This window comes from Rhinoraja longicauda, chromosome 27 (assembly GCF_053455715.1).
Source record: "Rhinoraja longicauda isolate Sanriku21f chromosome 27, sRhiLon1.1, whole genome shotgun sequence".
In the NCBI taxonomy this organism is placed as follows: domain Eukaryota; kingdom Metazoa; phylum Chordata; class Chondrichthyes; order Rajiformes; family Arhynchobatidae; genus Rhinoraja; species Rhinoraja longicauda.
In genome coordinates, this window is record NC_135979.1 from 10,653,024 (window position 1) to 10,680,524 (window position 27,501).

Here is a 27,501-nt window from a genome sequence, read left to right on the forward strand (position 1 = left end):
AGTGACCATTACAACCACTGGGATCATGTCAGCACAATTCAAGCCATTATTCAGGAAATCTATCAGAACTTTGTTTCTCTCTTTTCTATCTGACAGTTAAATCTTGCAATTCTTCGAAGTTCTGATATTTGTCGATTATATTTTCTAGTATTCAGGTCAAGAGGGAAAACTCAACTAGTCAGGAATATTTCCTTTTTGAAGTCTTTCTTTTCCCCTAATTTTCTTGCATGAAGTCATGATGACACATGGGCTATAATTGCAAGCCTACCACATGTAATGGCTTTGTGCCATGGTGGCGCAGCGGTAGAGTTGCTGCCTTACAGCGACAGAGGCCCGCGTTCGATCCTGTCTACGGGTGCTGTTTCTAAGGAGTTTGTACTTTCTCCCCGTGACCTGCGTGGGATTTATCCAGGTGTTCCGGTTTCCTTCCACACTCCAAAGATGTAATGGATTGTAGGTTAACTGGCTTCGGTAAAATTGTAAATTATTCGTAGTTTGATTGACTGCTGCATGCCAAGGACCCTCTGTTAATACGCACTTAATATCCCCTCAACAAGATATATGCAGTGTTTCTAATCCATATTTCATTAACTTTTTTAATCTCTTCCCTCGACGGAGATGCGACTTTTTCTGTGTCGTATCTCTGTCCGCGCTGCGGCCTGACATCGTGGAGCTGGCAGCCTCTTGCTGGGACCTTGAGAGCTCCAACTGTGAAAGCCTGCGGACTTAACATCTTGGACCTGGCGACCCCTTTGCTAGGGATCGACCTTGGAGCTCCAACCACAGGAGCTTGTGGACTATAACATCGTGGAGCTTGCAGTCCCTGGTTAGGGACCGGCTTCGGGAGCTTCAAGCTGCAGGAGCTTCGACCGCCCCGATCGCGGGAGCATCGATCGCCCCGACGCGGGAGCTTCAATCGCCGGCTGTGGGAGCTTTGATCGCCCCGACTGCGGATGGTCCGACCCTCCTGACCATGAGAGAAAAAGGAGGAAAGAAGATAAGACTTTATTGCCTTCCATCACAGTGGGGAATGTGGAGGAGCCGCTGTGATGGATGTTTATGTCAAATTTTATGTAGTTGTGTGGCTTGTTGCTTTTTTGGTATGACTGTATGGCAAACCAAATTCCTCGTATGTTGCAAAGCATACTTGGCTAATAAATTACGATTATGATTATGAGCAGAATTAGGCCATTGGGTCCATCAAGTCTACTCCACCATTTAATCATGACTGATCTATCTTTTCCTCTCAATCCCATTCTCCTGCCTTCTCCCCATAACCCCTGATACCCATACCAATCAAGAATCTGTCAATCTCCACCCTAAAAATATCTATCCACAGCCTTCTGTGGCAATGAATTCCAGATTCACTACACTCTGACTAAAGAAATTCCTCCTCATCTCCTTCCTAAAGGTGTCCTTTTATTCTGAGGCTATGTCCTCTGGTCCTAGATTCTTCCACTGAAGGAAACATCCTCTCCACATCAACTCTATCCAGGCATTTCACTATTTGGTACATTTCAATCAGGTCCCCCTTTATCCTTCTAAACTCCAGCAAGTATGGGCCCAGTGCCTTAGATCAGTTTGTGATCAATTTTTGGGTGAAACATGAACACATTGTCCTCAGTGATAACATTTATAGCCCATAATTCCTTGATAGATCTCTCAATCAATGTCTTCCTGCCAACACAAAGAACCAACATTCTCTGATATGCTTTAGTTACATTCATGGTCAAGGACAAAGCTTTGCTTTAATGGAATGTGATCCTAAACACTGCTTTGAATTCCAGAATTCCGTATAATAGATAATTAACCAGAGAAAATGAAAGTTTAGTTGCTGGAACATATCTATGAAATAGAATAAACAAAAAATGCTTGTAATAATTCTTGCATCGCCATTCCACGCTGATCATTGCACATCCGAGACCCCTCACTAGAACCCATGGAGAGCATGGCATAGCTCATTTCTCAATGTGTGTTGGCTGTGGAGGTGGTGTAGATGTTAAGGGAGAAGGTGCTCTAGAGTAATGCTCAATGTAAGATCAGTTGAGTTGCTTATCTCTTCCATATGATGGTCAGTTCAAGAAACTGATGGTTATAGGAAAGATGCTGTTCCTAATCTGGTGGTTTTCTACACCTCCGGCCTGATGGTGGGAATCCTTAATGGTGGATGCCACCTTCTTGAGGCAGCGCCTCATGTAGCTGGTAGGAAGGGCTGTGCCTGTAATGTACCAGGCTGAGCCTTTTGCGTTCCCATGCTGTGGAATTGCTGTACCAGGCAATGATACAACCAGTCAGGATACCTTCTGCAGTGTATCAGTAGAAGTTTGTTAGAGAATTCAGTGACATGCCAAATTTCCTAAAAGTTCGCAGAAAGTAGAAGTTCTGTCGAGGTTTCTTTATGATTATGCCTATGTGCCACACCCAGAACAGCTCATCCAGGATGTTAATGTGGAGATGAGGAACGCAGAGCCAGATCTGTCCTTTTTCTTTGCTTCAGCCACTAGACTCCGCATGGGCTTTGCAGCATTGTGTGCTAGGCACATGCTTGAGGCTCTCTCTCTCTCTCTCTCTCTCTCACCACACAGGAGACTAGTCAAGAAGGTAAGAGCCCATGGGATCCAGGGCACCTTGGCAAAATGGATAAAAAACTAGCTTAGTGATAGAAGGCAGAGGGTGATGGTAGAAGGTTGCTTCTGTGACTGGAGGCCGGTGTCCAGTGGGGTGCCGCAGGGATCGGTGTTGGGTCCCTTACTGTTTGTAATCTACATTAATGATCTGGATGTCAACGTACAGGGCATGATCAGCAAGTTTGCAGATGACACAAAGTTAGGGGGGGGGTGGTGAATAGCGAGGAAGGGATCTGCAAACTGCAGGAAGATATAGATGAGATGGTCAGATGGGCGGAGCAGTGGCAGATGGAATTTAATCCTGAAAAGTGCGAGGTGATACACTTTGGCAGGAATAACTTGGAGAGGGAGTACACCATGAATGGAAGGACCCTAGGGAAGACAGGGGTACAGAGGGACCTTGGAGTGCAGGTACACAAGTCCTTGAAGGCAGCAGGACAGGTGGACCGGGTGGTCAAAAAGGCATATGGGGTACTGGCCTTCATTAGCCGGGGCATCGAATATAAAAGTAGGGGGGTAATGATGGAATTGTACAGAACACTGGTGAGGCCACAGCTGGAGTATTGTGTACAGTTCTGGTCACCACATTATAGAAAGGATGTGATAGCTTTGGAGAGGGTGCAGAGGAGATTCACCAGGATGCTGCCAGGGATGAAGGGCCTCGGCTATGAGGAGAGACTGAGCATACTGGGGTTGTTTTCCCTGGAGCAGAGAAGGCTGAGAGGGGACATGATCGAGGTGTACAAGATCATGAGGGGCATAGATAAGGTAGATGGCGGGGAACTTCTTCCACTGGTGGAAGGTTCAACAATGAGGGGACATAGATACAGGGTAAGGGGAGGGAGGTTTCGGGGGGATGTGAGAAAGAACTTTTTCACCCAGAGGGTGGTTGGAGTCTGGAACTCGCTGCCTGGGGTGGTGGTGGAGGCGGGAACACTCACAACGTTTAAGAGGCATTTGGATGGGCACTTGAAATGCTACAACATTCAGGGCTACGGTCCAAATGCGGGAAAATGGGATTAAAATTAGACTGTGTTTAGTAACGGGCGGCGCGGACACGATGGGCCGAAGGGCCTCTTTCTGTGCTGTAGGACTCTATGACTCATTTCCAATAGTACCTGAAATTTCCGAGCCATCAACTTGGCTCACCCCATAAAGGCTGAGATACCTTATAATAGGCATAGACCAAGTATCTTAGACGAAAATGGCTGATCATGCAAGTTAGTTCTTGATAACCGATTAACAATCAAATTACTCCTCAAAAACCCACCCTTTACCTTTCCGTTCATATTTAACAAACTTTTTATCTCTCAATTTCTCTAATAGGTTGTCATTTTGGAATTTTCCACTGAGGTTTCAAGAGTCAAGAGTGCTTTAGTGTCATATGTCCCGAAATGGAACAATGAAATTCTTACTCGCAGCAGCACAACAGATATGCAAACATCGTATTCTGTAAAACCTGTAATGAACAACAACAAAAGTTCCGTTTATAAATATTTTTAAAACAGACATATTCCATCCTTGTCACAATACCGGTATAATCCTCAGCAACATAGCAGACAGTATTCTATATGTTTGTGACTGTGATATTCATCATTCTGGATCTCATTGCAGTTTTTAACACATCTGCTTTTTATGTCTTTCCTTCAGTCAGATGCTTTGGAACTGGACTTGTCCAAGTGAATTATTTTACCAAAAGGGTCGCGTCCAGAAATATCACATCTATGTTCTCCAAAGATGCTGCCTGACCCAGAGTCACTCCAGCACTTTGTGTTGTTTTTTAAAAATGAATCAGCACATGCAGTTCCTTGTCTCTCTATTTTTTTTACCTATTCATGTCTCGCCAGGGAAATCCCTGCAGTGATTTCTCCTCAATCACATAGCTACCATGTGTCCCACCCCAAAGGTCTATCTACACTTAGGACTTCATTCCTTGGGGTGCAGGGGGATGAGGGGGTGATCTTATAAAGGTGTACAAGATTATGAGAGGAATAGATTGGGTAAATGCACAGTCTTTTACCCAGAGTTGGGGAATGAAGAACCAGAGGACATAGATTTAAGGTGAGAGGGGATTTAAGGTTATAGGAATCAGAGGGCTAACTTTTTTTTTTACATAAAGGGTGTTGCCCGAGAAGGTAGTTTTTGCAGGTACTATCACATTTACAAAACATTTGGATGTACATAGATAGAAGAGATTTAAAAGGACATGGGCCAAATGCAGACAGGTGGGACGAAAGTAGATGGGGCATGTTGATCGGCATGGGCAAGTGGGCCCAAAGGGCCTGTTTCCACGCTGTGTGACTATGACTCTATAACTTAGACTTCTTATTTCTCATCTACTTGCTTCCCCATAACGATATATACAGGAAAAGACTATCAACAGAATCACAGAAATGGCATGGATATAGTCCTTTTGACCAACTCAGAGCAAATTGACCATGAAGGATCCATTAGCATGAATCCTATAACTCATTCTATTCTTCCCACATTCCCATCAAAAACTCCCCCCCTCCCCCGCGTGCCATTCTATCCGCACACTACACCCACTTTGAAAATCAAATGTGTAGGAAGGAACTGCAGATGCTGGTTTACATCAAAGATAGACACAAAATGCTGGAGTAACTCAGCAGGTCAGGCAGCTGAGTTACTCCAGCAATTGTGTCTTTCTTTGAAAATCAAATGCTGGATTCGTAATAATGTCACCAAAACTACTAGAATCTATAAGAAGCGATCTGCCTCACTCCTGAAAGAAAATCCCCACATCACATATGACCCAAATGTAACTCCAGATGAACTGGCACCAATGTAGTTCCATCTGAGAGAGCTTGACAAGCAATTCCAAACAAAAAATGTGTTTCAATGGTACTTTATTTGTCACATATACCAATGTACAGGGAAATTCATCTTTTGTGTACTGTCAGTACAAGTATCACTATACATAAGCACCTAGATACATCTTAGATGAGCATCTCAGATACAGTACAAGTGTATTACACTGAGACAGTAATACAGAGTCGTGTAGGAAGGAACTGCGGATGCTGGTTTAAACCGAAGATAAACACAAAGTGCTGGAGTAATTCAGTGGGACAGGCAGCATCACTGGAGAGAATGAATGGGTGACGTTTCGGGTCGAGACCCTTCTTCAGACTGGTTAGGAATAAGGGAAACGAGAGATATAGACGATGATGTAGAGAGATAATAACAATGAATGAAAGATATGCACAAAAGTAAAGATGATAAAGGAAACAGGCGATTGTTAGCTAGATTTGGCGCCATTTTCAAGTGCCAGTTGTTATAGTTCTTAACCTGACCACGAAGGCCCGTGTCGTTGTCCTGGTGACAAAGCCTGGCCTAGCGTAGGCCCGTTGTTGTCCTCCACTGTGTGTCGCCGCAGGCCGCACCCGGTCCACGTGTTGGGCCTCTTGGAGCGGCGCCCAGTCCAGCCGAGCCCCCAGGCGACCGCAAGGGCAAGGCCCTCCAGCGGCCTACTCCACCGTCGAGGCCGTGCACACTGCCTCCTGCTCACCGGCCCCTCTGCCTGACCCTGACTCTCCAGTCCGGTCCGGTCCAGTCCGGTCAGGTGCAGTCCAGTCCCGGTCAGGTGCAGTCCAGTCCCGGTCAGGTGCAGTCCAGTCCAGTCCCGGTCAGGTGCAGTCCAGTCCCGGTCAGGTGCAGTCCAGTCCCGGTCAGGTGCAGTCCAGTCCGGTCAGGTGCAGTCCAGTCCGGTCAGGTGTAGTCCAGTCCGGTCAGGTGCAGTCCAGTCCCGGTCAGGTGCAGTCCAGTCCGGTCAGGTGTAGTCCAGTCCAGTCCAGTCAGGTGTAGTCCAGTCCGGTCAGGTGCAGTCCAGTCCGGTCAGGTGTAGTCCAGTCCGGTCAGGTGTAGTCCAGTCCGGTCAGGTGTAGTCCAGTCCGGTCAGGTGTAGTCCAGTCCAGTCCGGTCAGGTGCAGTCCAGTCCCGGTCAGGTGTAGTCCAGTCCAGTCCAGTCAGGTGTAGTCCAGTCCGGTCAGGTGCAGTCCAGTCCGGTCAGGTGTAGTCCAGTCCGGTCAGGTGTAGTCCAGTCCAGTCCGGTCAGGTGCAGTCCAGTCCGGTCAGGTGTAGTCCAGTCCGGTCAGGTGTAGTCCAGTCCGGTCAGGTGTAGTCCAGTCCAGTCCGGTCAGGTGTAGTCCAGTCCGGTCAGGTGCAGTCCAGTCCAGTCCGGTCAGGTGCAGTCCAGTCCCGGTCAGGTGCAGTCCAGTCCAGTCCGGTCAGGTGCAGTCCAGTCCAGTCCGGTCAGGTGCAGTCCAGTCCCGGTCAGGTGCAGTCCAGTCCAGTCCGGTCAGGTGCAGTCCAGTCCAGTCCGGTCAGGTGCAGTCCATTCCCGAGCAAGGGCCGGGCTCAACGTGTGGGTGGGTGGGCGAGCCCCCCCTAGTCGCGATTGGTAAACCCAATATAACCCACCCACAAATGTCCTCTCAGCCCATGAAGTAACTTTCTTAAAACAATTCCCGATGCCGACAACAAAGGCGCTGTGGATCAGATTCAGAAACAATCTCTGGATGAGTTAAAACAGCAGCAGCAGCAGCAGCAGCAGCAGCATCCGACGAGAAGCCAATGAGAGCTGCTGGAGTTCACTACTTAACAGCTCTGCTGCCCGTGCTGGCCCCACATTACGGGCAATGATGGAGTGCAGACAGTCTGTTATCAACTTCGCCTCGGATTGCACCAAGCTGCCTCTCTCGGTGAATAAGTAACTTTCTAAAAGGGTGGTGGATTTAGGTTTTCCTCTCTTTCTCACCCTCACCATCTCAATCTCTCTCTCTCTCTCACACACACTCAGATGGAATTGTTTGCATCTTCCCCCTCCCTCGGTCTCATTAACTGCAGTTAAGTTGTTGCCGCAACCCCAGCCACACACAATTAGCCCCCCCACTCACTGCTGCTGCTGCTGCTGCTGCGGTCTGCAGCCTGTTACTGCTTTGAGACGTTGCTAATGTTACAGGTGGAAGATGTTGCAATGATATTAAAAGGGAGGGGAGGGCTGGATTTCGGCCCAGCTGGAGTGGCATTTGGCCCCGCGGGCCTCTTGAGTATGAAATAACCGATAAATTGAATTCCCCTTCAGGTGCTGCTCCAACTTCAGAAGGACCTTCTGGATTACCGTGGAATTGGAATCGGCATACTGGGTTGGTCTCTGGTGATGCCGTGTTTCAGTATTTGCTAATTGCTCAATTGATCCTGCTAATCAATCCTCTTGTGTGTTATCCATTGAACAGAAATGCACCACAGATCGCCAGAGTTCGCTGTAATGCTGGACGAAACCAGGGCTGGTTTGAGAGAGTTGCTGTAAGTAAACACTGCCTGGCCAGAATAAATCTTCAAATCAAGGCTGATGAAGCCAGCTTCCCATTTCCTGGTTACAGTAGATCATCACTATTACATTTCTGATAACATCGTATTGCAATCTTCCACTTTCAATGGACCCCTTTTAAAATGTCCCTTTGCGTTGCCACTCAATGATGGTACATTTTCTAGAGGACTGAAACTTAAATATTAATAAGTCAAAGATTTCCCCTTTTGGGCTACTCCATCCAGTTCCTGTTTGAATTGTAAAACTAAAGTAAAAGTATTTCAGCTGGTTAAGCTTCTGGTGCTTGCCAAAATCCATAGACTAGAGTAATATTGGGTATATTAGGTGTACAGAACAAGCTGCCAGAGGAGATAGTTAAGGCAGGGACTATTGTAATGTTTAAGAAACAATTAGATCGGTACATCGATAGGACAGGATTAGAGGAATAAGGGCCAAACGCATGCAGGTGGGACTCGTGTAGATGAGACATGTTGGTCGGTGTGGGCAAGTTGGGCTGAAAATCCTTTTTCCAGGTTGTAGGACTCCATGAAGAAAAACTTTTGGATTATCTAAAATCCAAAGCCCTTCTGGGATGGAATTCTGCCCTTGTGCCTGTATAACTCCAACTCACCAATGTGGTTGACCCTGAACTGTCTGCTGAGGTGATTTTGCCAGTCATTCACCTCAACGTGCAATTGTGGATGGTGTGTAAGTGTCATCCTCCAGTATGGGGAGAGGGAGTGTGCTCTACTTTCACAGTTCAGTGAAATTGGCTTAAGTTGAAGACCATTAATCATTGAGAGCAAGGATCTCCAGAAATAAAACTACTTGTGTTTTTTTAACATTCCCTTCCACTTTTACAGGAAGATCCCAGAAAACTACAAAATACTCTTCTTACAATGTGGTGCAAGTGGCCAATTCAGTGCCATTCCTTTCAATTTAATTGGACTCAAAGAAGCCAGGTGTGCAGACTTTGTTATCACTGGGCCCTGGTCTGCTGAGGCAGCTGAAGAAGCCAGGAAACTGGGGAAAGTGAAAGTTGTCCACCCTGAGCAGAATGATTACACAAGTAAGGATATTCAAGTAATTGTTATTGAGTGTAGAAGTGGGTGAATTGAATCCTTTCCATGGAAGGAAGAATTACCTCGCATAATGGGACTGAACCATGTCCCTGTTGAGCTTTCCAGAGGTGATGGGACTGTCTAGGAAAAATGGACTGTCCTTGGTTTGTAAATGTATGTTTTAGAGATACAGCATGGAAATGGGGCCCTTCGGCCCACCAAGTCTGTGACGACCAACTATCACCCGTACACTAGTTTTATCTTGCACTCAAGAGACAATTTGCAGAAGCCAATTACCCTACACCTGCACCTCTTTCAATGAGGGAGGTAACTGTAGAACCCGGAGAAAACCCACAAGTTCAAAGGGAGAACAAATAAACTCCATACAGACAGCATCTGAAGTTTGGCTCAAACCCAGATCTTTAGTGCTGTAAGGCAAAAACTCTACCACTGTGCCACCCTTTTTTTCTGGAAAGAAACCAGAAGGGGAATGTTCTAGCCTGGATGTACATGGGTCACCAATTGATAGTGGTATCATCATTAAAGGTACTTATACCAAAATTGACATCCATACTTGTCTATATATTTTTTTGAAAGTATAAATCCTTGTACCTATGCTTGGATTCTAGGAATATTAAATCTAAGTGATCCATTTAATGATCAATGCATTCTAATGTGGGCTTTAGAGTCCCAGCATTTATTGCCCATTTCCACTTGCTTTTCAAGATTTGCTTATTAGCCTTCAACTGCGACAGAGCACACTCATTCACTGTTGGGTAAAATTACCAAACATTGTATTTGGTAATTTGATCCAGCAGTGAAGGATAAGTATTTGTGGCCAGTTCTTGTTTTATGAACTGGAAACAATGCAGTTCTCTGCATAATTGTTTGAGGTGTTGTCAAGGTCACTGTGCAGCTGCTGTTGAATATTTCAATTTGCCTCATTCTCTTGCAGCATTCCCTGATCCTAGCAAGTGGGATCTCAGTCCTGACTCGTCCTATCTCTATTATTGTGCCAATGATTCTATCAGTGGGGTGGAGTTCCACTTCATTCCGGACTCCAAGGAAACTGTCCTGATCTCCGATATGTCATCCAACTTCCTTTCTAAGCCTTTGGATGTCTCCAGGGTAAGTCTACACTAAGCAGAAGAACGACGTTGTTACTGAAGCTCCTGGAATGGTATTGAGAATGACCTGTTTGTGAGGAATTGTCTTAACGAGAATTGGAATAAAGTTAAATGTTGACCATGTTAATACTTTTCTCTTGCCATTTGACTCCTTTTAGTTTGGTGTGATTTTTGCTGCTGCCCAGATGAATCTTGGCTGTGCAGGAATGACAGTGGTATTAGTGAGAGAAGATCTACTAGAATCTTCACTCAGTAGGTGCCCAACTGTACTTGACTATAAAGTGCAGGCAGAAGGTATTGCTAGTTCTCCTCCATGTTACAGGTTAGTACAGTGCTTCAGCCATTTTGTCAAAGGTGGTTCTGTCCAATTCACCTCTGCCCAATTGTGGGCTTTGAATATGGAACTGCTGCACTACTTTTCTTAAAAATATATATTTTGCACTCTTTCTTCCCCTTTGCTCTACCTTTTGCACGTGAGTTTGGCTTGATTATATTTATGTATAGTATTATCTGACTTTGTTGGATGGTATGCAAAACAAAGCTTGTCACTGTATCTCTGTAGACATGACAATAAACCTCAACCGAAAGAGGTTTCTGCAATATCACCACACTCTGAGTTTGCTAAAACTGGATCTGCACTAGTAAAATTTTCCCTCAAATAATCTACCTACTGGTATCCTTTTAAACTTCCATACAAACAGACCAGGTCAATTAATGCCTTTAGTGATCTGCAACTATCTTTAAGTTAAAGGTTTCCATGCCTTGTAAACTCCAAGTGTGGTTAGAATGTAGATGAAAGCCATTTTAACTAATTTCTTGAATGTTCTAAAATTATCTTGCAGAAATTATTCTGGTGTTAAGTTTGTAAATAAAGCACTGTGGCTGGCATGCAAAGTGAACGCAACTTTTTATATGAACTCGATTTTAATTTGCAAGCTAACAGCAGCCTCTCCAAACACTACTTGAGGCGCAAGGAGTTGATCTGAAATAGCCTGTTGTGCATGATATCCAGCTGAGTGTAAACTGCATGGTCATGTTTATTGGCTATGCCTTCCTTTCAGTGTTTATATCATGCGCTTGCTGTTGGATTGGATAAAGTGCCAAGGAGGTCCTGAGGCAATTGAACAATGCAGTATAGCTAAATCAAAGCTACTATACGATGTGATTGAGTGCTCCAGTGAATTCTATATGTGAGTTAGCTCAATTTAAGTGTTTGTGCATTATCTACATTTAAACCAAAATGAACATCAAACAATGACATCCACTGCTTCCTTTATAGATGCCCTGTTGATCCAAAGTGCAGAAGCAGAATGAACATATTATTCAGGGTTGGTGGCCCTGATGGGTCTGATTGCCTTGAAAAGACTTTCCTCATTAAAGCTGCAGAACATGGCATGATTTCATTGGAGAGCCACAGGTAAACTAGAATATAAGAAATGTTCAACAATCCAAATTGAAGTCTGGAGTTGAAATGAAATGATGGGTCAGTCAATTTTGATTCCATCCCCAACCCCCATTTTTCCTTGGACTTTCTTCCTTTCCACACCACTCCCTTTCATTCTGAGAGTTCTGTTCTCACTGAAATAATTCTAAACTAATAGCATCATAAAACTGTGCAGAAGTCTCCAGATATAGTATCTGGCTTATTTCAACTCAAATGTGTCAAACTAGCACAACAAGTCTTGGGGCTCCAATAAATATGGTGATTTATTCAATATATAATAAAAAGGAATTGCAGGTGCTGGTTTATACCAAAGATAGACACAAAATGCATCAGGTCAGGCAGCACCTATTGAGATCATGGATAGGTGATGTTTGTCTGAAGAAGGGTCCTGTCCCAAAATTTCACCTATCCCTTTTCTCCATAGATACGACCTGACCCACTGAGTTTAGTTTTGTGATAAAACGAGGAAACAGGCCTTCAGCCTGCTGACCAGCGACCCCTGCATACTAACCTGCAAACACGAGGGACAATTTACAATGTTACCAAGCCAATTAATCTACAAACCTGTACATCTTTGGAGTGTGGAAGGAAACCAGAGCTCCCAGAGAAAACCCACACAGGTCATGGGGAGAATGTACAAACTCCATACAGACACCACCTGTAGTCTCCGGTGCTGAGGCACCAACTCTATCTTGCCATGCCAAGCTATTCCTGCATTTTGTCTATCTTTCATTAATCAAATGGTTTTTCAGATTGACTCAAACTTGTGGATGCAACTTGCATGTTGTAAACCAGAGCATACACATGCCATATATTCTGCTCTTTGTTCCAAAACCAGGCCTTGTCTTTCCATAAACCAGTGGAGAGTTTTCATGTAGCAAGATATGGAAGGAATCTTGTAAGAAAGGTATGAAGTTCTATTTTCTGGACTATGAGGTCAATGTCAAGTTTTTGCCAGGCTGCCAACCAATCTCAACCTTCTTGTGACCTTGGACATTTTTTTATTGCAGGATTACACATTTGTATTATTTCAATTTGATGTGCCCATTGAGCCAGAGTTGTGCAGCATGGAAACAAGTCCTTTTGCCCACTGAGTCCATGCCAACTATCAAACATCCAATTACACCAATCCTGCACTAATCCAGTTTATTCTTTTATTCACACCCACGCCCTTTCTTGTTCCACCACCCACCCCCCCCCCCCCCCAACTCCATTTGCCAACAACGGTTAGGGGGGTTTGTAATTCCATACCAACTCTCACATCTTTGAAATGTGGAAGGAAACTGAACCACCCACAGAAAACCAACCTGATCACTGGCAACTCCATATGGACAACACCAAAGATCAGATCCAAGATCAGTGAAGCATTGAGCTATCAGCTGCACCACTGAGCCTCTAAGCATTTGTGCTTTCTCAATTGCTATGATGAACACATAGCTTTATTATCCCTAATGAAGCTACATGGCACTAGATTTAAGACAGCCTGGATCATCATAAGGACATTTGAACACCATAATGCTAATTTCAAGACTTTTGTTAGCAAATGACTGTGCCTTGCCTTGATCACATTCAACTGAATGCTATCAAGGCAAGCCGTAGCTATTTGTTAGCATATGGTGAGGTTACTTTAAAAAATAGTCTTTTCCCAGAATTTGTGCATAAGATGAACATGAGCAGCTGAGACTATTCATCTGCAGTTCTGTTCATAATGACCTTGGTGCTACAGGTATGTCCAGTCTTATCATAACTAATATTGCAAGCCATTCTACACCAACTACACACGTGATGTTCCATCTTTTAGTTCTTCCTCGACTTGAATTGATCTCTGCAATATGGGTTTTGCATCTAGCTGGTTGCCATCACTTGTCTTATGCATCTGCTGCTGTAGGAATTTGCAAATAAGTTTGTGTACCACATCAAATCTTGGCCTGTCCACATTGTTCATACTGAAGCTGTCTTCTCTTTGGCAAACCGTTTAACATTGTGGGTTAATGGCTGCTCTCTGTTGTTGTCATTGGTAATTTAATTTCCTGAAGCTTGCAAATGTGCCCAATATCTTTGAACCACCTGAATTGTACAGTGCCACTTTACTGCTGCTTCCTGGGATCTTGCTCAATCTTTATATCGCATCGTAACTGAACTTTATTATCGGCCTTTTCTTGGCTATTTACTCTGCACATCTGTAATTGAGTTGTAGGTAGTTTAAAGTTCATTCACCATGGTCTTCACTTCAATATGTTGTTGTGTACCCCAGCAATTGCTTAAGTTTACTGCTTTCCTGATGCATACTTGGACTCTGTACTTGCCTACTGTTGCTCACTCCTGAAATTGCCTCCATTTTAATACACTTGAATGTCCTGTGTCCTGAACATTCATCAGCTGAATTATAGTTTTGCACAGTGGTGCTGCGATCGAGTTGCTGCCTTACAGCACCAGAGATCCGGGTCCAATCCAGACTATGGATTGCTGTCTGTATGGAGTTTGTGCACTCTCCCTGTGACCATGTGGGTTTTCTCTGTGTGCTCTGGTTTCCTCCCGCATTCCAAAGACATGCAGGTTTATTGGTTTCTGTAAATTGTCCCTTGTGTGTAGGATAGAACTAGTGTACGGGTGATTGCTGGTCGGCACACAGTCAGTGGGCTGAAGGGCCTCCTACAATGTATTTCTAAACTAAACGTACCCATATAGCCCAGGCACAATATACACCACAGGCATATGCATGCATGTAGGAATAGGAATACTTTATTGTCTCACGTAACTAGGCACAGTGAGATACATTGCTTACAAATAGCAGCTGGCTCCCCCTTTTGTCCCCCCATTGTCCGTCATTCTTCCCCTCCCTCTCACGGTGCCCCCCCCCTTCCGCCAGGCCGGGTCCTCCATTGTTCTTCCCCTCTCCCCTCATTGCAGTCCCCCCACGCAGGGTCCTCAATTGTTGTTGTCGCTATAAATCACGGGGGGATTAAATACAGTGGTCAGTCTTTTTCCCATGAAGGGAGAGTCTAAAACTAGGGGGAATAATTTTAGGGTGAGAGGGGAGGTATTTGGGAGTCCTGAAGGGCAAATTTTTCCAGAGGGTGGTGTGTATATGGGGTGAATGAGCTGCCAGGTGAAGTTGCAGACAGTGAGTGCAATTACAATGTTGACAAGTTATTTGGACACTTGCATGGATAGGAAAAGTTTAAAGGGACATGGGACTAGCTCCGGAAGATGTTTTGTTTGGTGTAGGCAAGTAGGGCCTATTCTCGAGTATATAACTTTTCACTGCCTCTAAATTGTACTTGTTTCTAGATCAGTTGGTGGGATCTGTGCCTCGCTCTTCAATGTGACACTAGAAGAAATGCAGCAGTTGGCAGAATTCATGATATCCTTCAAGAAGGAGCATATTTAGGCAATGACTAACGACAAAACTGTCTATTATGTACCTAACCATCATAACATTAACACATAACCAAATCAATTGGCTTCATCTCTGCAGCAGCTAATGGTTTGAAGCATCTCTAAATACCTGGTTGAACTAAGATTCTGGTGTGAGTAAAGTTGTAACTTTATGATCTTCTCGCATAATCTTGGTGCATCATCTCGGAACAAGTGAGGGAAGTACTTGAAACACTAATATCCCTCATAACTAGGATCCATTACTTCTTGGTGTCAATTATGATCTAAGCTCACTCCCAGACTATGTGGACAATGCAGGATTATTCTCTACAGTACAAATATAGTTCTAATGGCAGCTCACATTTTCTCACAGAAGAGCAAATCAGTTTTAATAAGGGGGAAATAACATTTTCTATGTGCACAAATGCAGAAGCCTTGTGTGGTTAGGTTAAAGTATTAACGTTTGAGTGATAGCCTTATATTTTGTGCTAACAACAGTTCTTATTCTATTGTGGCCACTGGATTTATTTTTCTCTTGCTGCTGCTATCAGACTGTTTCTTCGGTTCCTCATCCTCACTGGTTATAGGAGATGTGAACAAGGTCTTGTACATGGTGCCTTCAATTTCAGAGGCCGAGTAAAAGTGGTTGCCACATACTGAGTTTAGCCATTCATGTTAGGACAGCCTGGCTCCATTTGAGATACTGCAACCTTCATGATCAATGCTGTATCTCACGGGGCAGTTGCACGATGTGATAGACTATGCTACCACCTCCAGAAACAAGGCTGTGAGCACACTCCACTTTGCATTATTGTATTACAAAATAAAGACATGTTTCTGAATCTAAGAAATACATTGTAGATGATAAAATGGGATCAGATTGTTTATCCTTGTCTCAATATTAAACACTTAATCACATGCACTACGTGTTGCAAGATTCTCAGTGAAGGACTTTGATTTTATTTAGATTCCTGGAACTTGCAATGTTTTTTCATAGGGGTTCCCAGTTGCACTAATCAAACTGTATGTGCCTATGCTGCAAGATTTTCATTGCACCTATCCTTCACCATACTTGTGCCCATGTCAATAAAGTTGACTACCAAGAGATATTTAATCCGCAGAGATCTTCTCTCCGGTAAAGTGATCCACACCAATGTGTCTTGGCAGCACTTTACAGGACGCTTTCAAGATAGTTTAGACTGGATCTGAACCTCCATGATCAAAACAGATCATGGCAGCTCCAAACACTTCCAAAAGGCCCCCAGAAAGACACAAAATGCAGGAGTAACTCGGCCGGCCAGACAGCATCCCTGGGGAAAATGGATAGGTGACATCTCCAACCATTCCCCACTTTCCAGACCCACCAATGGTCTGGTACTTCCTCAGTTGCACCACCAGAGGTTGCTGGAGCTCTGTGTAAACCCCAATGGCTGATTTATCAACTGTGTTACCTTGCCAACCTACGTTACTGGAAATTGTCTCGAAGGAGAAATGGCATTGTCCACTCTGTATTGAATGAATACCATGAGAGAGTAGTCTTTTCTAGAAGATGGTTACGTGCAACTCTACAAGGGAAACAAGGAAACGCTTCTTTATGAGTAGGAAGGAACAGCAGATGCTGGTTTGCACTGAAGATGGGCACCAGGATTCTTTATTCTTGGTATTGTTAGAATGTGGAACTTAAGTGGTTGACGCAAATATCTTTGATCCTGTTGTAAGTCAATGAGACGGGGTGAAAGATTAGTGGAGTTGTGCTGGTAGGCTAAAATGAGGAAGATAGATGGGAAGAAATCCCTGATGGATGTAACACCACCAAATACCAACTGGACCAAGTATGTCGGTGTTGTACATTTAATACTAAGTTAAGATTTGGAGGGAGAACCATCGTCATTATCTTGGTAGATGAAATATACAGCTGCAAAGCTGCACAATATATGGGTGATTAGGCAAACTACAGATAAGAGTTCAAAATACACAGCAATTGAGAGGTTAGTATTATTCAAATATAATTAGCATGCATTGAATTAACTCACCAGAAAATGCACCTTCTGATTTAATTTTTACTGTGCATTTGTTCTTTTAACAGTGGTTTAATTAATGATTCACTATTATCTTGACTATCATTTCATTCTTATCTCAACCTCGGCTATTTACAATGCAAGAATACATATTTGTTGCGTGTGACGGTTTGTCAACTGACCAAGGGTAACCTGTGCAATGTTCACGATGCTATGTCGTGCTACAATTTCTTTGCTGCAGATGTAACAAAACAAGGTCTTAGTTTAATTACACAAATGGAACATATGCACCCCACCGTTGACATTTATATTCTATTCCTTCTATATAAGATCCTCCTGCGCTTCTGTTTGTATTATGAACGTGTCGATCATGCTGAGAAAAAATGGAACTGTCAGGCAGCTGCACTACCTGCAGCGCTACTGCGTCGCCACTTTCGAGTGCTTTGGTTTTCTTTGAAAATGGCCAGAAATGGAGGGAAACCATTCCCAATGGCAGTGGATTTATGAAGGGGAAATCCTGCTTGGCTAATCTTCTGGAATTTTTTGAGGATGTGACAAGTAAAATGGATGAAGGAAAGCCAGTGGATGTAGTATATCTGGACTTTCAGAAAGCCTTTGATAAGGTCCCACACAGGGGATTAGTGGGCAAAATTAGAGCACATGGTATTGGGGGTTGGGTATTGACATGGATAGAGGATTGGTTGGCAGACAGGAAACAGAGTAGGAATAAACAGGTCCCTGTCAGAATGGCAGGCAGTGGTGGGTGGAGTGCCGCAAGACTCGGTGCTGGGGCCACAACTATTTACAATATATATTAATGATCTGGGTGATGGAATTAAAAGCAACACTAGCAAATTTGCAGATGACACAAAACTGGGTGGCAGTGTAAACTGCGAAGAGGATGCTAGGAGGTTGTAGGGTGACTTGGGCAGGTTGAGTGAGATGGCAGATGCAGTATAATGTAGATAAATGTGAGGTTATCCACTTTGGCGGCAAGAACAAGGAGGCAGATTATTATCTCAATGGTATCAGATTAGGAAAAAGGGAAGTGCAACGAGACCTGGGTGTCCTTGTACACCAGTCACTGAAAGTAGACATGCAGGTACAGCAGGCAGTGAAGAAAGCTAATGGCATGTTGGACTTCATAACGAGAGGATTTGAGTATAGGAGTAAAGAGGTCCTTCTGCAGTTGTACAGGGCCCTGGTAAGACCACATCTGGAGTATTGTGTGCAGGTTGGTCAAATTTGAGGAAGGACATCTTTTCTATTGAGGCAGTGCAGCGTAGGTTCACAAGGTTAATCCCTGGGATGGCAGGACTGTCATATGAGGGAAAATTAGAAAGACTGGGCTTGTATTCACTGGAATTTGGAAGGATAAGAGGGGATCTTATGGAAACGTATAAAATTATAAAAGGACTGGACAAGCTAGATGCAGGAAAAATGTTCCCATTGTTGGGGGAGTCCAGAACCAGCGCCCACAGTCTAAAGAATAAAAACTGAAAATGTTGAACGTCTTTGACAGATACGTTGAATGGTGTGGAATGATGACCAGTGTCTCAACTTGTCCACAGTTGTAAAGGGATAATCAGCAATAATAGGCCAAAAGATTGGTCAGCAAGATTGAAAATCTATTTCAGCAGATTTATTTGCTCAAGCTGATGTTCTGGGGCAGCACAGTGGTGCAGCCGGGAGAGACCCGGGTTCGATCCTGACCTTGAATTCTGTCTGTGTGGAGTTTGGACGTTCTCCCTGTGACTGAGTGAGTTTACTTTGGGTGTTCTGGTTTCCTCCCAAATCTTGAAAACGTATTTGTTTGTAGGTTAATTGGCCTCTGTAAATTGCATTATCAATCAATGAAGGATATTTAAAAGGTAACATAGAGTTGTTATTTCAGGTGATATCAGGAAGGGTTTAGTTCAGTCTGAGGAAGAGTCTCGACCCAAAACGTCACCCATTCGTTCCCTGCAGAGATGCTGCCGCTGAGTTACTCCAACAATTACGATACCATACAATAGAACTTTATTCATCCCGGAGGGAAATTGGTTTGCCAACAGTCACAACACACAAGGTACACAGAAACTTGAAATTAAAATTAAAAGTTTAAACATTTAAAGTTTAAACATAAAAGTTTAAACAAATTAAAACATTGTTTGTTTTACGAGTTTAGTTCAGAGATACAGCACGGAAACACGTCCACCCAGACCAGCAGCCCCTGCACATAAACACTATCCTACACACACATTGAGGCTATTTACAATTATACAATGCCAATTAGCCCACAACCCCATATGTGTTTAGAGTGTGAAAGGAAACCGGAGCACCCAGAGAAAAGCCACACAGATCACGGGGAGGATGTACAAACGCTTTACAGACAGCACCCATGGTCAGGATGAACCCAGGCTTCTGGCGTTGTAAGGCAGCAGCTGTACCACTGAACCACCATGTCACCCAAGACGATGGTAAATGATCTACATGGACAAAAATCTTCGATAAGCAGCTCATTGCTAGGTATTTTATGCATTGGCCAAACATTCACAGAGTTTTAAAATTTGTGTTCATGTAAAGCAAATGCTTAAGACTCTGTTACTAGCCCGTGAAAACGGGCAATTGAATCATTGCAACATATTCATGACAACTTTTTTAATCAAAATTAAGAAGTTAAGATGGACCTCTGCCTAAGTTGGCAGAATTAGTGTTCAACAGTTGACCACAGTTTACTGGATTTCTCAGAGCTTTGTATGGTGTAACTGCATCAAATTTCTTCTGATATATCTGTTTCATACTGCTTCCAATGAGGCAGCAGAAAAAAAAGTGTGCCCATATTAAAGGAAACCTGGAAGGGAATATTTTGATCCTATCGAGGCATCCTGGTTAAATATTTATTAGCATCTATTTAAATATGATACTACAGTCGGCTACTAGTTTTAGCTTGGCAGGGAGGTAAATGCAATATAATCTTTTTTAATGATTCCGTTTGCTAGTGTAAATTAGAGGGGAGAGCAAAGTGCACAAGGGCAGTGTTTCAAGGAAATGAAAAGCAATTCTGACTGAGTGTGAAAGTTAGTCATCAAACCGGTTAGCAAATATGAGACACAGCAATGGAATTTCTGTGATGTAATCCAATATACTGTTCGAAATGCTATGCTTCATATTGGCGATCATGTGCATCAAATTTAGTTTTTCATTTAGAGATACAGCGCAGAAAAAGTCCCTTCGGCCCACCAAGTCCTAGCCGACCAGCGATCCCAGCACACTTACACACACTAGTGACAATTTACAAATATACCAAGCCAATTAACCTACAAACCTGTACGTCTTTGGAGTGGGGTACTAAACCACAGATCCCGGAGAAAACCCATGCAGGTCACGGGGAGAATGTACAAACTCCGTACTGACAAGCACCTGTAGTCAGGATCGAATCCGGGTCTCTGGCGCTGTAAGGCAGTAACTCTACCACTGTGCCACCCCAAATGATCAGAGGAAAATAACAAATAGCAGGGGTAGGCATCTGGCCCTGCACTACGGCTGTGCCAACCATTAAGATCATGGCTGTGCTGGTACCTGTGCTCCATTTTCCTGCACTGTTATTGTATCCCTTGATCCCTTCATATTCAGAAATCTATGAGCAGAACAAAACTGAACCTCCACCACCTTCTAGAATTAAGAATTGCAAAGCTTCACCATCCTTTGAGGGAAGAGATATTTCCTTAGCCCAGCCCTAAGTGCCCTAAATCTTATTGCAAACGATACTGACTTTGTCAGACTCCTCAATCAGGGGAAGCATCCTCCCTACATCTAGCCTGTCTAGTCTGCTACAAATCATGCACATTTCAATGAGATCATTAATTATTCCAAACTCTAGAGAATATCATTCTTTCCACTCAGTCTCCACCATCTCTGCAATCAGCCCATGTGAGCAGGGCCGTCTTAACGCATGGGCCTGATGGGCACTTGCCCGGGGCCCCACGAGCATAGGGGCCCCATTTTATCGACCATTTACATTTTTATTCCTGTGAGTAGTTGTCGTAGGGGCCCCAGTACACTGCTTTGCCCGGGGCCCATAATGCTGTAAAGACGGCCCTGCATGTGAGTCCTCATTGAGACTTCCTTACTCGTATAATCAAATCCCATTGTTACAAAGGCTGACCCAGCAATGGTAGCCTGAGGAAGAGTGCCATCCCAAAACGTTGCCTATCCATGTTTTCCAGAGATGCTACCTGGCCCACATCTACCCTCCTAAATGCTACCAGTCTGGTCTTCACACCTTTTCACATCAGCACTCCACAATTTCTCAGCGGTTAACAAATATTCTGCTTTACTGTTACGTGTACCAAAGTGGATGACCTCACATTTTTCCACATTATATTCCATTTGTCATGTTCTCAGCCACCTTGGAAACTTTATTACAGCCCTCCAAAACCTCTTTATATCCATCACTCTACTCAAAATACTACTTAGGTTAGCATCATGGATAAACCTGGAAATATGACATTTGGTCCCTTCACCCTAGTCATTAATTTGGATCACAAATAGTTGGGGTCCAAGCACTGATTCATGCTGATACCTGATCCCACTAGTCACGCCCTACCATCTTGAGAAAGATCTGATTATTCCCACACTTAATCTGTCCAATAATTAATTCTCTGTCCATGTCAATATTAAACTGCTTATTCTATATGCTCTCACCTTGTTAACCAACTTCCTGTGAGGAGCTGTGACAAAAGCCTGTGCAGGAAGGAACTGCAGATGCTAGTTTAAACCAAAGATAGACACAAAAAAAACTCGAGTAATTCAGCAGGTCAGGCAACATCTCTGGAGAAAAGGAATAGGCAATGTTTTGGGTCAAGACAAGAAGGGTCTCGATCCGAAATGTCATCCATTCCTTTTCTCCAGAGATGCTGCCTGACCAGCTGAGTTACTCCAGCTTTTAATGTCTTTGACGAAAGCCTTCTGAAAATCCCTTTGCACCACATCTATTGATACCCCTATTGTATCTATTGAAGTAGTCATGTCTCTGGGAACTTTAGTAGATTAGTCAAGAGAGATACATCATATCATTAATTCTAGCCTCCCAGCCAGCCTTGATCCACTGCAATTTCCTTACTGTTGCAACAGATCCACAGCAGACTCCATCTCCCTTGTCTAAAACTCATCCCTGGAACACCTAGACAACAGGGACTCCGCTGTTAAACTCCCATTTATCAACCCTTACCTTCCACACCATAATCCCATACAAACTCATCTCCAAACTCCTGGATCAAGGAGGCAGCTCCCTCTTCTCACCATTGGGTCCTTGACTTTCTGACACAGACCACGATCAGTGAGCATAAGTGACAACACCTCCTCCACAATAATTCACTGCACCTCCTCCACAATAATTCACTGCACCTCCTCCACAATAATTCTCAACAGTGGAGCCCTGCAAGGATGTGTTCTCAGTCCCCCTACTATACTCCCTTTCCACTCAAGACTCTACACACAAATTTGGCTCCTATTCCATCTACAAGTTTGCGAATGACACCACTGTGGTGGACTGAATCATAAACAATGACAAGATGGAGTACAGAAAGGAGATACAGAAGTTAGTGACATGATGTCAGGACAATAACCTCTCAATGTCAGCAAGACGAAGGAGCCAGTTATTGACTTCAGGAAGCATGTTGGAGTACATGCCGCAATTAACCACAATCTCAACTTCCTGGGTGTTAATATTCCCAATGATTTGTCATCCACCAACCACATTGATGCAACAGCCAAGAAGCCACACCACATCTCTTCTTCCTGAGGACACTGAGAAAATTTGGCATGTCTCCCATGATTCTTACAAACTCTCCAGTGACTGTTACAAACTTCTACAGATGCACCATGGAAAGCGTACTGTCAGCTTGCATCATAGCTTGGTTTGGGAACAGCTCTGTTAAGGGAAAAACATTATGATGTATGGAAAAGAGCTGCAGATGCTGGTTTAAATCAAAGATAGACACAAAATGCTGGAGAAACTCAACGGGACAGGCAGCATCTCTAGAGAGAAGGAATGGGTGACGACTGAAGAAAGGTCTCGACCTGAAACTTCACCCATTTCTTCTCTCCAGGGATGCTGCCTGTCCCGCTGCGTTACTCCAGCACTTTGTGCCTATCTAGCATTATGATGTATTTGTATAGCTGCATATTTGTCATCGGATTCAATGATGCCATTTGCAGGGAGTTTTTCGAATTTGACTAGAATAAACACCCTTGAAACCACCTGTACCCTGTAATCCTTATTGTAAGTAAACCTTACTAATACTCCTGCAATATCAAAGGTTCACATTAGGATGCATTACCCTGCTCCATTGTTGACTTCATATTTCACCTTTTGGCTTTATTTTTAAGAGTTTTCATTTTCTGCAAAACTTGTGTCAGAACGTTGGAGCTGGTAATTAAGAGCATAAATATTGTTTAATAACTTTGTGATTATAGATGCAATGCCAACCAGCCTTCCTAGCACAGAAAAGAACGATGATGCTCTTCAATCTCATTTCATGCATTTAGTCAAACCTTCTTTGGCATTGAAAATTTGAAATGTTCTAACTTTGCATTTTTGTTATTTCCTTTTGCCTTTTTTCCCAACAACCTAATTCTTCTTTGTCCCTCTTTTCCTTCCTGATTTGTGTTTGATACCTGCCCTGCTACCACGTTACTTCATATATGTGCCTTTGCATGTGTACAATTGCTAAAGCATGGGCATCCACATGTGTCAAAATCAACACGGGCCCAACAGCCAACCAGGTCCATGCCGACCAGCGATCCCCACACATTAACACTACACCAGGGACAATTTTTACATTTACCAAGCCTACAAAGCTGTACGTCTTTGGGGTGTGGGAGGAAACGGAAGATCTCGGAGAAAACCCACGCAGGTCACCAGGAGAACGTACAAACTCCGAACAGACAGCACCCGTGGTCGAGATTGAACCCGGGTCTCCGCCACTGCGTTCGCTGTAAGGCAGCAACTCTACCGCTGCGCCACCGTGATCGTCCTTAGTGTACTTAGCTGGGTGTGTATATCTCCATCAGTGTTTATATTTAAGTCTGAGTGCCCATGTTCAAACACATGCCATTTTTGTTCAGCTGAAGGGCAAGTGGTACAGCCTTGCCCAACCTTGACGTTGCTAAATTCACCACATCTCCCTTTCAACGGTCAGGGAAATGTTGACTTTCCATGATCCAATATCTCTGGCATTTAATGATTATTGTATTTGCAGTAGCTATGTTATTATGCAGGTTGCCTTGGTTTTAAGATATGAACTTGAGATTATGGGATTTAATTGGTATCTATAAAACATTAATTCATGTAGAATGGCACGGAGCAACCAGCACACTGGGAAATGAGTGGAAATAAGAGATGTTGTTCCACCTCCAGATCTGAACTGTAATTTGAGAACTAAAATACTCTTTAAGGAACGGCCCTAGTAAGTTAACATGAAGCCCTAGATGTTGGCATTGCAACCATCCATGTACACTATCTACCTACGTTACCAATGACAAATTCAGGAAAGGAGCGGGATTTTTAACTTTTTCCACTCTCCACAGAAGTTTCATGATCTGGTATTTCCAACGTTCTCTTTTCATTTATATTTTCACTAACTGCTCTGCTCTGCATCACACCGTTCTATCAAGTTGTTTCTATTCCCACAGACCCCCGCTCATCGTCCTCTATTTACCTCCACAGAGATCAAACTAGTACTTATTTCCTTTCAAAGGCACTGAATGCAATTGTGTCACCTGGGCACGCTTGGACAGCAACTATCACAGGTTTTCCTTCTGCTTTCTCCTCCTCTCTCACCCGCTGCAAATTAAAACACGCTTGTTTTCTCACTTTTTCCAGTTTTGCTATGGTCTCGTCTATCTCTTTGGACCTTGCTTTGTGGCGCATCGCCTTTGTTTCATAAATGTTGGCTGCTTCCATCCAGCTTTTGAATGACCATAACGGATGAGTACGGATGAAACGGATTTTTTTCCACATAAAAACGTCCACAGAACTGTAGCTAATGGCACAGGGCTGTTGATAAAGCATTATAGAAACATAGAAAATAGGTGCAGGAGTAGGCCATTCGGCCCTTCGAGCCAGCACTGCCATTCAATATGATCATGGCTGATCATCCAGAATCAGTACCCTGTTCCTGCTTTCTCCCCATATCCCTTGATTCCGTTAGCCCTAAGAGCTATATCTAACTCTCGCTTGAATACATCCCATGAATTGGCCTCCACTGCCTTCTATGGCAGAGCATTTCACAGATTCACAACTCTCCGGCTGAAAACGTTTTTCCTCATCTCAGTTCTAAATGGCCTACTCCTTATTCTTAAACTGTGACCCCTGGTTCTGCACTCCCCTAACATGGGGAACATTTTTTCTGCATTTAGCTTGTCCAATCCCTTAGGAATTTTATGTTTCTATAAGCTTTTCTCACTGCCTGCTGTAACTGCATATTTACTTTCAGTGTCTGATGTACAAGGACACCTAGGTTTCGTTGCACCTCCCCTTTTCCAAATCTGACACCATTCAGATAATAATCTGCCACCTTGTTCTTGCCACCAAAGTGGATAACCTCACATTTATCCACATTATAATGCATCTGCCATGCACCTACCCACTCACCCAACCTATCCATGTCACCCTGCAGCCTCATAGCATCCTTGCAGCTCACACTGCCACCCAGTTTTGTGTCATCCACAAACTGTTACATTTAATTCCTTCGTCTAAATTCCTTATCAAGTTGATAAGGAGTTAATGTGCAAGAAGGAACTGCAGTTGCTGGTTTAAACCTAAGATAGACACAAAAAGTTGGAGTAACTCAGCGGGGACAGGCAGCATCTCTGGAGAGAAGGAATGGGTGACGTTTCAGGTCGAGACCCTTCTTCGGAGTTAATGACTTCAGAGTTAAGTAGTTAATAACTTGTTTAATATACTTTATCATGTTTAGTTTAAATTATTTCATTATCATGAACATTTATGCAATATAAACTGATTAATATGTTGCAAAGAATGGACTATCATTCAGTTTTGGAGATAACTGGAGGCTTTCACCAAATAAATATTTCTCTAATCAGATGTGAATCACCGTGGTAAAAGTCCTGCCTATGATTTAAAACCACTGATATCGAGCACATTCAGAGTAAGTTTCATTTCTGCTTTTTTAAATTTGCATACAGTCAAAAGTCTCCCAATAAATCTTTGTGTCTCTGCCAAAGCCAACTTTTACTGCCCTTCCCAAATGGCCCTTGAAAAGGCTGTGGTGAGCCATTCTCTTGAACAATGGAAACCAGACTGCCCACCATTGACTCCATCTACACCTCACACCACTTCAGAAAAGCATCCAACATAATCAATGACTTGTCCCACCCCGGTCATTCCATCCATTACCCGCTTCCATCAGACAGAAGATACAGAAGGTGAAAGTGTGCACCACCAGACTCAGTAACCTTCCCCTCTGTTAACATGCTTCTGAGCAGCCTTCCATAGGCCAGGAAACTGTCCAATTCCCTTCTATCTAATTGCGGACATTGGATTTTATCTATGGAACTGGTGCATTACAATGCTGAGAACGATATCTTTCCCTTTGCTCTATCTATTACATTTGATTTTGACTTGATTGGATTTATGTCTCGTATTTTCTGATTTGATTGGATAGCATGCAAAACAAAGCGTTTCACTGAGCATGTGGTACATGTGAAAATAATAAACCTAATCCTAAACCAAAACCTAAATCCTTCTGAGATGATACTCTCACCATATTGTTGGATGTGGAGTTTCAGATTTTTGACGTTCGACTTCAGAGATACAGCGTGGAAACTGGCCCTTGGGCCTTGAGTCCGTGCCGACCAGCGATCAGCCCATACACTAGGACTACCCTATACAGTAGGGGCAACTTACAATTTTACAGAAGCTACAAACCTGTACATCTTTGGAGTGAGCCTTTTGTGACCTCTTCAAAAAACTCAGTCATATTGACCATTTCCATAATGCTGACAGCCACTGATAATAAGTCCATACCTTTCTGAATAACATGATCATTCTGATGTGTAGGAAAGAACTGCAGATGCTGGTTTAAATAGAAGGTAGACACAAAATGCTGGAGTAACTCAACTGGACAGGCAGTATCTCTGGAGAGAAGGAATGGGCGACGTTTCGGGTCGAGACCCTTCTTCAGACTGATCAATCTAATCCTTGGAAATCCTGACAATAATTTGCCCAGCACTAAAGTTAAACTAGATTACCTGTAGTCACTCAGTTCATTCCTTTCCACCTTTTTAAACAATAATACAACATAAGCATTCCTCCAATCTTCTGGCATGCCTGCTGGTGTCTGGGAGGGTTGTAAAATGCGAGGTAGAGTTTCCTCAATTTTCTCACTTGCCCCTTTTAATAGCCTTGTACATATTTTACTTATGCCTGCTGATTCATCCACATTCAAAGTTGCCAATCCTGTAAGGACGATTTATTCTCCTGATTTCTTCCATGCTTTTACATTCATGAGCAT

General features: G+C 43.5%; 1 protein-coding gene across 1 annotated transcript; it reads left to right on the plus strand.

Annotated features, from left to right (window-relative positions):
* The first annotated feature begins 7,282 nt into the window (after positions 1 to 7,282).
* LOC144606749 (phosphoserine aminotransferase-like) lies at positions 7,283 to 14,976 on the plus strand. Its single transcript, XM_078423093.1, has 9 exons — positions 7,283 to 7,345; positions 7,729 to 7,789; positions 7,880 to 7,949; positions 8,817 to 9,022; positions 9,970 to 10,142; positions 10,300 to 10,463; positions 11,203 to 11,331; positions 11,421 to 11,558; positions 14,877 to 14,976. Exons 1-9 carry the CDS (start codon positions 7,283 to 7,285, stop codon positions 14,974 to 14,976), a joined length of 1,104 nt encoding a protein of 367 aa, XP_078279219.1.
* Positions 14,977 to 27,501: the final 12,525 nt, after the last annotated feature.